The sequence below is a fragment of the Daucus carota genome, chromosome 8 (assembly GCF_001625215.2).
Source record: "Daucus carota subsp. sativus chromosome 8, DH1 v3.0, whole genome shotgun sequence".
In the NCBI taxonomy this organism is placed as follows: domain Eukaryota; kingdom Viridiplantae; phylum Streptophyta; class Magnoliopsida; order Apiales; family Apiaceae; genus Daucus; species Daucus carota.
In genome coordinates, this window is record NC_030388.2 from 12,259,353 (window position 1) to 12,275,070 (window position 15,718).

The 15,718-nt window shown below is 31.5% G+C and overlaps 1 protein-coding gene across 1 annotated transcript; it reads right to left on the reverse strand.

The window, feature by feature from the left end:
• Nucleotides 1-2,545, reverse strand: LOC108198129 (cation/H(+) antiporter 3). The gene is made up of 3 exons (XM_017365900.1): nt 2,303-2,545; nt 1,215-2,222; nt 1-1,131 (listed from the first exon to the last, which is right to left on the reverse strand). Exons 1-3 carry the CDS (start codon nt 2,543-2,545, stop codon nt 1-3), a joined length of 2,382 nt encoding a protein of 793 aa, XP_017221389.1.
• Nucleotides 2,546-15,718: the final 13,173 nt, after the last annotated feature.

The window sequence follows — 15,718 nt, forward strand, 5'->3', positions numbered from 1 at the left end:
TCATTTTTTGGCCACAATTTGCTGCTGCATCACCAAGACTGAAATAGGTCGGCTAACATCTGCAGCAGCCAGAATATCTCCTATGGCCCCCAACTCTGGCAAGTCACACCATTCTGTTAAGCCTGTGAGCAATGGCGAATTCTCATTATGTGTCCTCCCCACCATTATCATATCAAGATCACCATTCTCCAGCATGGAGTTTATCAACATTGCCGTCTCTGGTCCATCTTTTGATTTCTCCTCTCTGTATTCTATGTTTCTCTGGTGTGCTCCTTGCATCTTTATGTCCCTTAGTGTTTCCGTGTCAAGAATTGTGTCCCACTGATTCTCTTGTCCTGCATTTCCTGTAACTATCCGAATCACTGTTAGGCAAGTGCCTAATGAATTTACCATCATTCTCTTCGCATAGGCTAATGCTTCACGGTCATCTGCACCTCCTAAGAAGATGACACATATGTGATACAAGGAGTCCTTTTCGTTCTCCATTGATGATTCGTGGACTCTGATTTTGCGACGATCAATAAGAATGCCTACTGAGCATGGAGACATTTCGAGTACTTGTCTGTTTATAGTTCTCTGTACATTGCTATCATATACGATTTTGCCTTGTGGACTCCACTTCCGATGGAATGGAATGATAATAAGTGAGACTAACTTGTCGAATGCAAGAGAACAAATGTCGTGGTGCATGAATTTAGGTAATGACATGGCGGTGAACACTTGAACATTGGCAACTCCAATGTTCTGTTGTCCAAACTTTTCAAAGAGATCTATGAGATGATGTGAGCGTGAGGTAGTGGCTGCGTTCTTTTGGCCTAATCCGTGGTTGATTAAGACTGGTGTAGCTCTCCCTACAAGCTCCACTAGGTGGAGGGCGTAGATTGCTATAGGACTTTCTTTGGTAGGACTGGAAATTTCTAGAAGTTTAACGGCTGCAATGGCGTCGTCTTGCCTGTCAGCACAAGCAAGGACTCGTAGCTCAGCATTATATGGAGTGTGTTGAACGTTTCTTTTCTGATAGCCCGAGTATGCTCTTGAATAATCATAGAGAATTCCCACGGAAAGATGTGCCGCTAATGCCATTACAAGTATTGATAGAAGAACCACCGTAAAGGTTTCGTTATCAATGGACTGCAGGGAGTAATCCATTATAATCAGTAACACCAGACGAGTAAGCAAATGGACAAATACTTAGCCAAATCAAACCAACATACCTGAAGTTTATACACACTTTCGTAGAGTGCACCTTGAACAAGACCCTGTGTAGCCATGATGATGGAAAGATTAACAGCATCTCTTACAGGCATCTTGTTGAGCATAGCCGTTCCAAACACAAATACTAACTTCCCCACAGTAATTGAACCTAACACAAAAAGTATTGTATACATAAAGGAGAAATCGAAAAACACAGCTAAATCCATCTTTGTTGCAGAATATGTGAGAATGAAAGGCCCTAGTAAGCCTGATATGAAAGTGTCCATCCTATCCGCAATTCCTGAGCCTAGAGGCGGTCCAGAAGGAACAGCCAACCCGATCACGAATGGAGCAAAATTGAACGGCAGACCGACATTATCACATGCTAAAGCACCCACAATAACACCACAGCAAATGAGCGAAATATAGTAGTTCTTGACAGGCTTTCCTTCAGGGGTCCATTGGATAATTTTTAAGAAGAGCAGACGACAGCCCACCGAAGCAACCATTATCATAATGCTCTCTATCAAGGTAAGGCTGATAACTGGAGCTCCATAATCTGAAGTGTAAATTCTGAAAGTAGTTGATACTGCATTTTGACATACATAAAACATATCAACTATGAGTCCTGCAGCTAATGCAAGGCGCCCAAGCTCTGAATTCATGATCTTGAGGTCAATGAGAAGGGCGACGATGACAGGAAAAGGGGATAATGTTATAATCCTGATCACAGCTCTCACAGCAGGTCTTCTGTAAATTGGCAAATAATATTCCAACATTTTGTCACTGCCAATAAAGGAGCCTAGGATTAAAGGCCCAACCGCCGCAACAAGGCCAATGGACCACCCCTTTCTTCCGGCTTTTGTAACCATGCTGGGATCCATCTTCACTCCAACTAGAAACATGTAGAATATGAATGCCAGTTTTATTAATGTGTCCAGAATTATATCATCGTCCGGGAACAATAGTCTATGCTTGTCAAATCCCACCAAGTGTCCCAGCAATGTTTTTCCTAAAATGATTCCTGACTGCATCCATGTGAATGGACTCGGTAAACATAATTTGCATGACAAAATGACTTGAAAAAATTAAAATTAAAATCGAATACCAGGATTTCAGAAAAATTCCGAGGAAAACTAAAACGCTTGAACAACGCATGCAGGGCCTGCGCCACGGTGAACATTAATGCTAACTGTAATTCAACACGCGGTAACAAATAACCCAGGAAATCTTGAAAGCTAACTTCTGAAAGACCGGGTGAATTAAGTGGTACATCCATGCTGCAGATTTCCTTGTATCGCTTGACATCGTCACCTTGCTTGAGGAAATCTGCCTGGTTTATAGATGACATGATTTTGATTGATATAGAATAGGCCTAGCTCAATATGATCATACTAATATCTCATTATATGATGCTTATTACAACATGCATTTTAATTTTTAAGTTAACATAAACATTGATAAACACATATGGCAGAAGGAACAAAGTGAAAGAATGAAAGATGTATTGACCATGTCAAGATTTCATGTCAATGATGTAGAGAAAATGCATGAGACCAGGAAAATTATGGAACCACAAAAATTTGTTAGACCTCAAATTACTAGTGATTAAATATATTATTTTATGAGCTTGGTAATATGTGTTTATATACTATAAATTATTGATTGTATATGTGTTTGTTGGATTTGTCAACATTAAATGTTATTTTAAAGGCTAAATGCACTTTTAGCCTCCAAACAAATGTTCGAGAATGTTCACATATACGGTCTCAATATTTCTAATTCAGCGGATTCAACGCTATAAGTATACGATATGTTCCAATTAGCCCTCATACCAAAAAATGGTATATAACAGATGGACAAACATGATATTTCACACTCGTGAGGATTAAAAAGGCATTAAACATTTAAGGTTGGAGTTAAACTATACATCTAATATATTGTTTAAGTATTAAAAGGAATGTCTAGTGTATAATGTAGGGATCAAAAGAAACGAGGAAACCTTATCCTTAATATTAATTTTCAAGCTTACCAGCCTCTATTATATCTTTTTTTTTCTGACTCCATCCCAATACGAGGACTAATCTGAACATATCATATATGTTTGGAGGGTTAAATCGGCCGAGTTAAAATATTGAGTCCGCATCGGTAAACACCCAAACATTAAGCGTTAAAAGAATATTAAGCCTATTTTAAATAGATATGATGGAATAATTAGCCTGCTTTTTTATTTTAAAAAATGAAATCACTAGATTTATTCTTATCACTGGTCAAAATTATTATTCCCTCCTTTTTAATATATTAAAGAGCTCAAATCTTTCATCTATCTGATTATTACAAATTCGCAACCCTTTTGTCATTGCTTGACCTTTTAACATACTCTCTCCGTCCCTTTTTAGTTGTCACATTTGGTTTTGTGCCGGTCAAATTGACCGAAGTTTGACTGAAATTTATTGATATTTTATCAATTAATAAAATAAAAAAATATATCACCGGAAATAACTTTTAATCTACTTTAAGATGTAATTTTCAGTTTTTTAAAATAATGAAAGAGTGACATATATATAATCTTTGGTAAAAACTCAGTCAATTTGACTAATAATAATAAAAATGTGACAACTAAAAATGGACTGAGAGAGTATTTAAGTATATTTTGGTTATATAATAAAATTAGTATTTAATTATTAAAATCAATGTTTAAGTGAATATTTTTGTTATCACAATTCGGAAAGCTTGTAGCGTAAGAAGAGAGTCAGTCTTGACTAGAACCTTTTTTGAAGAGACCCGAGCTACACTTCATTCACACCTCTTGCATTAGCTCTGAAGACATACTCCCTTTATCCCATGAGTCGCATAATCAGATCATTTTGACATTTTAAACGTAATTTGAGATGTAAAAAATAATATTTATATATATTATTTTTCAAATATTCCTTTTAAAATAAATTTTTAACGCCTATACTTTTATTCAGAAAAAAAAAAAAGATTTGCAAAATAATACATTGAAGCATTTTTTTATATATCAAATTACGTGTAAAAAGTCAAAGCTACTCTTATTTTGAGACAGAGAGATTAGCTTTTTCAATCAAAGTAATCGTTCCATCAACTTAGATCCTCAACTAAAATATTAAAGAAATCAGACGGGACATGACCCACTCTGAAAATACAATCTACTAGAAGAGCGAGTTAGCCAATCCGCTGCCATGTTCCCAAATTGATTAACAAATACATTATCATGATGATATTTAAGAGAGAACCATTACAGAGAGAACTCATAGAACCCTTACCTTATTTCTAGTATTAGTTAGTATTCTGCAACAGAACTTCACATGCATAAAATCTCAATATCTATGTTTATATTTTAAAATTATTTTTGAACAAACACAACGATCAAGCAACATGAAAAAAACATGTATTTAGATTTAGATCCTAAAAATCTATTTAAAATTTAGGGTTTTACAGCAGAACCTTAGTGGTTTCATGTTTCTATTTTAAGGACCGGTTATCCCTTGAGCGCGACCCTCATTATCAATATTATTCGTTGAATTTAACATAATTTTGCAATCATCAGTGATAGTGTTAGAATATGTGATGCTTAATAATACAAAGTTATTTTATTCTTACTTAGAATAAAATTGAATGTAGTTGATCAATTGCTAGCATGCTTATGCAGTAGCAGTTGATCAGATCCACCCATCAACGGCTGATGTGGTAATGTAACAAAGCTGGAGTACCTTAGCAATCGATAGGCTAATAATATGATCTTTTAGATTAGCAGTTGATCAATCAATGGATGAGTAGATAGGGTGACATGATTGTAAATATTTGAAGTCGTGTAATCTATCCAAGTGAAGTGAAGATCGATCGCTAGTCAAGAAGCATCAATGGCTAATTAAACATACAATCAATCACTACATCAATTCCATCAATGGCTAAAACTGGAAGGCTATCAATCGCTAATTCAAGAAGCTATCAATCACTAATTATTTTAGCAGTTGATGAATAGCAGTTGAAAGCTACAAGTCAAGTAAAGGACAGAAAACACATGGGTTGATGTGATATGTGCTGCACCAGTTTTGGAAGCTAAACTAAAAGCAGTTTAGTCAAATATTGAGAACCTCGAAGCCTACCATTTCTGGCCAAGCAACAATAATTTCAAGCTGCCAAATGCACTATCAAGACCAAGAAATTCTACATTTGTAATAGTTAGAAAAAGAGTAGGAAAATACTTTTGCAGGCTATTCTTGTTTGTAGTAGTATATATTCACATTGTAATTTTCATTTCAATGCATCCAAACACTGAGAACTGAAAAGAAAAGTATTAGAGATAGTGAGCAAGAAATTGTAAGATTCTCATTCTTTTGTAAGCAGCCAAGTAATTCTTACTTGGAAGGTTCTTAATAAAAAAATCTCTCAGGTGGATTAAACAATCGACCTGAAATTTTAAAGATCCTTGTTCTTTTAATTTCACTTTTAGTTTTAAATTTCTCTTGTGTTTTGATTATGATCCGTTCAACAAAAATTGGCTTAAATTTTTGTAGATTATATTCAAACCCCCTTCTACAATCTAACTTATTATTTGCATTGTCTGAATAACAGATTGTATCAAAAGGTGAGTGGATTACATCGTTACTTTGAACAGCCTTTACCGCAATCTGGCAATTAGATTCTACCAAGTACGATATCAGCTTCTTGTCCCTTGCAACCTTCTCATCCTCTTCTCCTTTAATCCCCCTAGAGCTTCTAAGATACTGATATCTTCCTAGTAGCTTCCAACTCTGTCAGAATTGTTAAAACTGGAGACATCACAATTGATCCTAACACTATTAACATGTGATTTGATCCAACATTCAAGATATCTAGGTGTAGCTACCGGACTTATAGGACTGATAAACCTCATTACTTGAACTCTCATTGTTACTTTACACTAACTATAAGAAATATTTTAGGGGGGCTAAATTAAAAATTCAAGAACACAACACAAGTACGATAGAAAATTAGTAACAACGCCAAGTATTAAAAATACGGAATTGAATGATCCACCCGTGAGATTTTTATTGAAGAATCTGTGGATTGATTACAATTCGCACAGCTGCAGGTTCAACAATCAAACTTTTACAACACTCACAATATTTGCTAATGTTTGAACAAGTTCAACTGATGCTACTAACTTGGTTATATACTCCAAGTTTACAAAGTTAACTAAAATACAAAAGTTTCACTCTAAATAAACTTTGCTGCACATATTTGTCTTATGCGTGTCTTCTGTGATGTCTTCATCTTTGACCATCTTCTTGATTTGATCCAGATTGCATTGCACAAGATAAGTATGTTTCTGCTTCTTCTTTATTGTCCGAAATGGGCTTCCATGTCCAAATTAGTGTAATCGATCCATGTGACTTGTCAGAATTAGGCTCCAGTCACTTTCAACGGCTATTAGCTTCATCCGTTGAAAGTTGCTTCATCCATTGAATGATTTATAAACTTTATCGATCGAACACTGTACCAGTTTTAGCAGTTGAAAACTTGATCTTCATCCATCGAATGTAGTACAGCCTTCATCAGTTCAATTACTATGATTCATCCGTTGAACATCCTTCACTTAGACAAAATTACATAGATTGGATATTTACAATTAGCCATCATATTCTAATCATCCGTTGATGTTTCTCAAGATAAACAAAATAACAATTACAACTGATAAAATGATAAAGATTCTAATTTGAACAAGTTACACGGTGTTTATGTTATCATCAAATTTATTGATTCCTAACACTCATCCATTGTCTTATAATTATTAACTATATCTAAAAGGGTAATGTTAAAATTTTTGTCTTATAATACCTCGGAAGTACTTTTAGTTTTCAAAACTATTTGAAACTTTTTGGTAAAAAAAGTAAGAAACTTCTGTGTGACGTAGACTTATAATTATAAGCAAAGAACATTTTAATATTGAAAATATATATATATATTTAAATAAATGTAATACAGGGATGACAAAAAGCACACGAACAAACAAAAAACCTAACCAAATTTTTATAGTACAAATTATGTACCATATTAACTTATTATAATATAGTATACATAAATACAATAATTTCTACTTATATATATAATAAGGCAACTAAGGGCAATAAGTGTCAAGAAAATGGCTGTGAAACGTCTAATATGCCCTTACTCATCATATAATTACAAGAATACCAGCCAAAAATTCATTTAATGCACTAAAATTATTAAATGTTATTGATTACTCTAATTACACATAAAATAATGACATTAATTACACTTATCATCTTACAACTTTAATCAATTAACACAAAAAATATTCATGTGTATTAATTTTTGACTTTTTATTTTAATTTCGCTATCATAATCACTTAATTGATATCCCAAAATTTTCATTTATATTAAACATCGCCAATTTTACGCACTTTCCGATTAATTCAGTCTCAAACATTAAAAATTATACATTGAGTTCGGATATATCTTAAGTATTATCAAAATATTCCAATACGCCATACACTTTAAGTACATGATGACAACATAAAGACAGCTTATAATAAAAAGAAAATAGGAGCCTGAGATAGTGGTAGTGATACATTGTCCTCTAATCACAATCAAAATATCAAAAATTATATATTCATTACAAGAATTCTTGTAATATCTTGAAACTTAATCGTGATTTGACAACGCGAGCCAATCAGTCCAAATATGTTTATGATCCATAATAAATTTTAAAAATATGGTGATTAATATTATTATTGCTAAATAGTAAATATTATATTTTCACTCTCTTAAACAAAAGAATCAAACTTACGTATTTTATAAGAAAAAATAGATAAATAATACGCACACTTACATATTTTATAAAAAAACAGATAAATAATACGCATATTCCAAATAAGATAATTATACAAAAATATTATTTAAAATACAATATAAATTAGCGCCCCGTGCGTTGCACGAGTTTTTATGCTAGTTATTCTATAATATTTGAATATTGTTATGAAATGTATATGTGGATGACTTTTGGTGGATGTCTCTAGATCTTTCTTGTACATGTCTTTTGGCTTTTCAAGTCCTTGCAACTTATAGGACCTTTGGCTTTTTACATACTTGTAACCTCTCCATCTTGTACCTATAAATAGGCATCAAGTTTGAGTTTGTAGACACACCAAAAATATAATACAAATCACTCTTTTCTCTCTTCTCTCATGTCTAATATTTCTTTCTCCTTTCATCTATAATATTTCTTAGTTATCATATATTTTATCTAATACGTTATCAACACGACTTGCTCTCGTTTTTGTTACTTTGATGGCGCATCTTATGTTTAAGAAGTCCAACACTTCAACGTTTGTTTGTATCCAAATTTTAAGTGGTTAAGGTTTGCTCTAGTACAAGGTATGGCATGTCCTTATTATCAAAAGATCAGAGTTCCCTTTTTTCATTTCAAAGTAAAGAGTTTTTGGAGTGATTAATCTGAAAATCAGCCATGACAATAAGATTATAAGGTACACATCTTTATCATCTTTTTCTTTTTTTTTATAAGTAATGTTTTAATTCCTTATGTTCGACTTGTGCTTGTTCATATTTCTCCTAAAATTCATATATTTCTTTAACAAAGAAATTAAATATTTTAGACTCCCCGAAAAGGTTATTTGTTTACCTAATATTTTTCCAATCCCTCTCTTTAATATGTCGAATTGTGAGATAGGCTTAAGTTAGTGATGTGATTTTGGAATTGGTACACCTCAACTTCAAAACTTCATATAAAATTGCATTCTGACCAGGTTCTGAGTTCTATATTGTTTTGGTATTCCGTAATTTATTTTTATTGTGAAATGGCTACATCTTTGTTTTTGATGAATCTTAGCATTTTCAAAGATAAATGAGCTATTTAAAACTTTTGTGATTTGCATCTTTTTCTTGTAGATTATTTTGGATATTACATATTGTCCTTTTCATGCTCGGTAAAATATGATGTTATTAATGTACCTTGTGTTATTTTTGGAGTATGATAATGTTTTGAGTTCAATACATGTAATTTTGTTGGTGATGTATATTCACGAATGTTTAAAATTTTTAATAATGATCATATTATTTTGATATAAACTTGTATTTGTGTGTTTCTTATTATACCTTGGTAGATATCCTGCAAATTTTTATAACATCTATGATTTATGTTAGAATAATTCAACAAGAATTGATTATGCACAAAATATGTTAGAATTGATTAATTCTACAAGAATGATTTATGCTAGATTGATTTATGTCATTTTTGTGATTTGAATGAGACATCTTGTGGCACATTTACATAAATCTGTTAACTCTACCTTTATACCTTTCGCACATGTTAAAATGTTTGTATTATGCATGAATCGAATATTTGTGAGATACTTGTTTTTACTAATAAAATCATAAGTTATTAGTGACTCTCTAATCCAAAAATTGTACATGATCAATAGATAGTAAGTCGTCCTAATCTTTAAAAGGTCATGAGTCATATGTGCTCCATTTTATCCTAAAAAATGATTTTTCTCATGTCATTATCTATTTCATATGAGTTTAAATTGATAGTAAGCTTTTTAATGACTTGGCTAATTTTTCTATGAGAGAGATAAAAAATTTCATATCATTCTTATCTATGTACATTATGTATGACCTCAACTCTATTCTTTGTATATGCATCTCGGATTAATATATGCTACACAGATCCTTGCTTGTCCATATTTAATCTTTCTTCGTAGAGGACATCCCAATTTTTGAGATAGCTTATGGGCACACATTATGTCTTGCTCACATATTAAAATATATTACATGTTCATGTTTCAAATAAGTGATATTATGTGATCTCTATATGATATTCTTGATGTATAGAATGTTAATATCACTCCTTGACTTTAAATTTATAGTTGATTTAAAACTTAGAATTTGAAAAAGTGATTTTTTTATCCCACTTGAGCTAAATGATGTTGATATTATCGACAACACCTATTTGACGTTGTTTTTAAATTGATTGTATATGATTGCAACTAGACGTTGCACGTAATAACAACTAGAAGTTGTCTTTATATAATAAAATACTTTTATTATCACATTGACATTGTGTTTAATTTTTGTGAAATTTCTAAAGGAGTTGCAATATGTATGGGAACGATGCGTAGACCGAGTACTGCATTTATCTTGGTGGGGTGAGAGAGGCTCAATTTTTCATAAATATGATATTGAGCGAGGTCTATAAAATAAATGTTGTGTGTTTAAACACTTGATTACATCCCAGAAGAGTGATATAGTAGAATAATATTCAAATCACGAGTTTATCCTAGATATATAATATCCCTGAAGGATGGTTCTATATAAAGAATAGTATAATATTTGGATATAATAGATTTTAATTGAATAAATATTATATTGTATCCCGCAGATACAGTATTATGAAATTGATGAAATATTTGGGTTGTTAAATTCATGAGTTGATATCGTGACTAAATGTGGTTTACTAAATTTGAATTATTGATAAAAGTATTATGTATTGCAACAAATGACATCGTACCATAATGTGACAATATTAGAAATTTAGAGGATATCAACCATGATAGTAGCACTGGTCATGAGATTACAAATACTTTAAGTCATATTCTTATTATGTGTATAAGGAATATTTCTCTTGATTGATATAAAGATAACTAGTATCAATACTTCATATCTAAAATGAGTCATCCAAAGGGGAGGATTATATAGGATGCCTCATTATAATTTTTCTAAATATAAGATTCGGGAAGAGAAATTATAAAGCTCCGGAAGAGCATGTATAAGGCTCTCGAAGAGCATGTATATTTTTATCTACTCTCAGAAGTACATTTTACTCCAGAAGAGCATGTATAGTATTAATGCAATTATTTTCTCCCAAGAAAATTGAAGAATGAAATTAATATAATTTATCGCATTGAGATATCAAGTGCCTTTAAATATTGAGTCTAATTCATAACACTAAAAGTATTTTGGAGAAAGATTCTCTATTGATTTATAATAAGCATAATTGAAATTGATTTTGAAGTAAACCAGAAGTTTACTTATAAGTTTACAATTTGGCCTGACTAGCTAAACCATCTCGATTTAATAAAGGTGCGAATAATAATTGATATATATGGACTTTTGTTGAGGAACTTGTAGATTTTTCTTCTTATCAGTGATACATATATTATTTGCTTATAAGTGAAAATTGATCACTAGCAAAGATATCATTGTGATTTATCATCTTTGAGAATAAATTAATGAAGATATGGCATGAGATAAAAATATCATGTTGTTGAACATTGAGATATTTTGTGAAATATATGGTTGTATACAAAGTTATTATTAACTCACAGCTTGAAGTATGCGAGATTCATTATTTAGAATATATGTTTATAATGCTGGTGCATCTCATAATGAGTATTATCTCATCCATAAAATTTTTTGAGTATTTTGTATCACATATTTATCGATTCGCATCATCATATAAACAAATGTTCTTAATTTCTCCCCCTTATAAATAAATTATTTGGTCATCACAGATTTTCCACCACGTTCGTAAGATCGATTCCTCAATTGGATATATATTTCATATGAGTGCATTTGGAATCATCAATATGTATTTGTTGTGACTTCATTTAATGAGTTTGTTTTCCCAAAATCAGGGGGAAAAAATAAATAGCCGGTGAAAGTAGAAATATGAGAATGAGTTATCATTGCCTCATCTTGATGCTCAAAATAAAGAATATGAACCAGAAGTTCATAAGATAATTCATTTTGATGACCAGAAAATAGTGACTATGTCGCAAACACCGACTACATATGCTCCAATGATATAAATGTCGCACAAAGACAACCTCAATATACTACTATGTCTAAAGAACGCCTGAAGCGTGATAGACAAGTTGGTTCCATATCTTATACAAAAAAGTGAAAAGAGCAATAATTGATGATGGCTAAATTGAGAAATCAATAATTTTTGAAGGATCTCCAGAAGAGATTATATTGAAGGATCTCTTGAAGAGATTATAGACATGACAGATTAGAGAAAATAAAAGTATCGAAAACCATTGAGATCTCGATATATTATGTCTTGTCCTGAATAAAGTGGAACCATAAATCGAATCGACGTCGATGATATTTATAGAACTTGAGGTTATTGATAACAATGAGGATCATGAAGCATAATCTGTTAGAAAATATTGATAAAATTGGCCAAAGAATAAATGATATAATTGAGGCAATTATAAAGAAAAATTATTTGGACCAGTAGTCCTCTCACACCTGAAGTTGTGAAAGTGGTGCGCCCTACAAATTATTATCTCTTAAAAATAGAGAAATTTTTGAAACTGTAGTTAACACACCTGAAGGTGTCAAGTCGGTGGGATATGAATGATTTTTGTGTGAAAACGAAATGGAGTTTCAAAAAAAATTATGAATGTGAAATTCAGATAATTGTATGATGACCTTGTATTGGTCATGAAGAGTAATAGTATTTGTGGTGGAAATAATTATTTGATTGCTAAATAGTCACGCAATATGTGAAGGTTCAGTTTAAGTTTTATAAGACCCACTTGACAATAATCATCCTAGAAGGATCTTAACTGCCAGAAGCAGTATAACAAACTCTCGAGAACTATACCCTCTCAAATGGGAAAGGGATTCGGACCAACAGTCCAACACAAAATTATTTTGACAAATACATCATTATATATCAAATTATAGGTGACAACTCATAAAGTCTCTGGCCATAGCAGATGGAAACTAGAATGTGTTTCTAGTTAACATTGAATTGAGTTGGACCTGATTAAAATACTATATATTATATTATGTGATAAAGTGTTTTTTTGGTGTATATATTGAAAGAAGATTAACTCTTGGATGAATGATATATTGTCATATGTGAATCCCAGAAGGATTATAAATACACGATAGTACACTAACTATTTGTGAACACTCCTGAAGTATCGTATCTAAGTAAAGTACAACATGTTTTATCATACACGTTTTGACAATATTTAAAGCAAGTCTCCACTTTAAGGGATCGCTCGCTCTAAGGGCGTGTTAGTCCTGAAGTTACAAAATGATAATTTTATTCCATCTCCACTAACCTATTCTATAAGGTTTTAAGCTAATTTTGCAGGCATAAAGAAGTAAGAGGTCAAAAGTTGAATAAATTATAGTGGAGATTTTCTATTTCTGTGAATTTGATTGTTGCAGGCAATTTTTATTAAGGAAGAGCAAATGCACGCTGCATTCTTTTTCTCTTATCCATGGGTTTTCCTGGTAAATTTTTTAACGAGGCAGCATCGCGTGCAAGGAATGATGATCAAATGAATCCAGCAGATTTCGTCACAAAGACACTTCCTGCCACTCCTTTCGAGAAATTAGTACACATGACTGGGATGTGCAGACTTCGAGATATTTGCTAATTTTTATAATCATATTGTAATGAGGGGGAGATATAAATGATAAGTTTTGTACAACTCATGTACTCTTTTTCCTTCACTAGGGTTTTTTCCCACTGGGTTTTTCTTAGTAAGGTTTTAATGAAGCATGATGTTGATACAAGTCATCCAAGGGGGAGTGTTATGAAATGTATATGTGGATGACTTTTGGTGGATGTCTCTAGATCTTTCTTGTACATGTCTTTTGGCTTTTCAAGTCCTTGTAACTTATAGGACTTTTGACTTTTTACATACTTGTAATCTCTCCATCTTGTACCTATAAATAGGTATCAAGTTTGAGTTTATAGACACACCAAAAATACTAGCATAAAAACCCATGCAAGGCACGGGCCGCTAATTTATATTGTATTTTAAATCATATTTTTGTATAAATTATCTTATTTAGAATATGCGTATTATTTATCAGTTTTTCTATAAAATATGTGAGTTTGATTCCTTTCTTTAAGCGAGTGAAAATATAATATTTACTATTTATCAATAATAATATTAATCACCATATTTTAAAAATTTATTACGGATCATAAACATATTTGGACGGATTAGCTCATGTTGTCAAATCACGATTAAGTTTCAAGATATTACAAGAATTCTTGTAATGCGTATATAATTTTCGATATTTTGATTGTGATTAGGTAACAATGTATCACTACCACTATCTCACGCTCCTATTTTCATTTTATTATAAGCGGTTTTATATGTTGTCATAATATACTTAAAGTGTGTATGAAGTATTCGAATATTTTGATAATACTTAACATTATTCGGACTTAACGTTTAATTTTTATTGTTCAAGACTAAATCACCCTGAAAGTGTGTAGATTTGGCGATGTTCAGGATTGAATCAATATGAAAGTGCATAAAATAAATAAAATTTATGGGATTCACTTAAGTGATTATGATTGCGAAATTTAAATAAAAAGTCAAAAATCAAAACACATGAATATTTTTGTGTTAATTGATTAAAATTTACATGAATTAATTGCTTGATTAATGACTTCTACTCCCTCTGTCCCTCTCGTTTCTTTACAGTTACTATTTTGGAATGTCCCTCTCATTTCTTTACGTTACTATAAATAGTAAGTTTTTCTCATTATTACACCCACTATCTTCCCCTACTATCTCATATTTAACAATAAAAACTACTATTACACCCACTACTTTCCTCCACTATCTCAAATCTATTATTAAATATTGATAAGTCCCACCACTTTACCCACTTTTCATCTAACTTTACTCATTTTTCATATATTGTCTTGGTCTCCGTGTCCCCCTCCAATCTAAACAATTAAAGGGGACAGAAAGAGTAATATTTTGTAGCCACAAATTTGTTAGAGATACTTTTATAAATGAAATTTTAATGTAAGATGATCAGCGTAATTAATGTCATTATTTTATGTGTAATTAAAGCAATCAATAACATTTAATAATTTTAGTAAATTAAATGAATTTTGGCTGGTATTCTTGTAATTATATGATGAGTAAGGGTATATCAGACGTTTCACAGCTATTTTCTTGATACTTTTTTACCCTTAGTTGCCTTATTATATAGATACTAGCCTTTAACCCGTGCGAAGCACGGGCGGATATAAAATTCGTAATTTATTAATTATAATTTAAATTTTAACATCATTTTAATAGTATTTTAGAATTGATGAATTGGATTTTAACCCGATTATATTTACCAACTGATTATATTTTTTGGATGACTACAAATTATACCAATGTCGGTTTATTATAATATAGTATATAAATTATATTAAAAAGAATAATAGTGGTGTTTTTATTCTCTACTACATCTCAAGTGTTTGTAATTTAAATGGTATAAAATTCTTTAATGTTGTAAGAGCAAGAGAAGTTTGCATGTGATAGACTTGTAGGTACAACGGAGATGACCAAACCAAAATTTTGTACGACTACAAATTAAACCTATGTTGGCTTATTATAGTATAGTATAGATAAGTAGATATTTCTTAGTTATCATATATTTTATCTAATAGATATCAATTTATTCGGTTCGGATAAAAATTATTTTTTCCAGA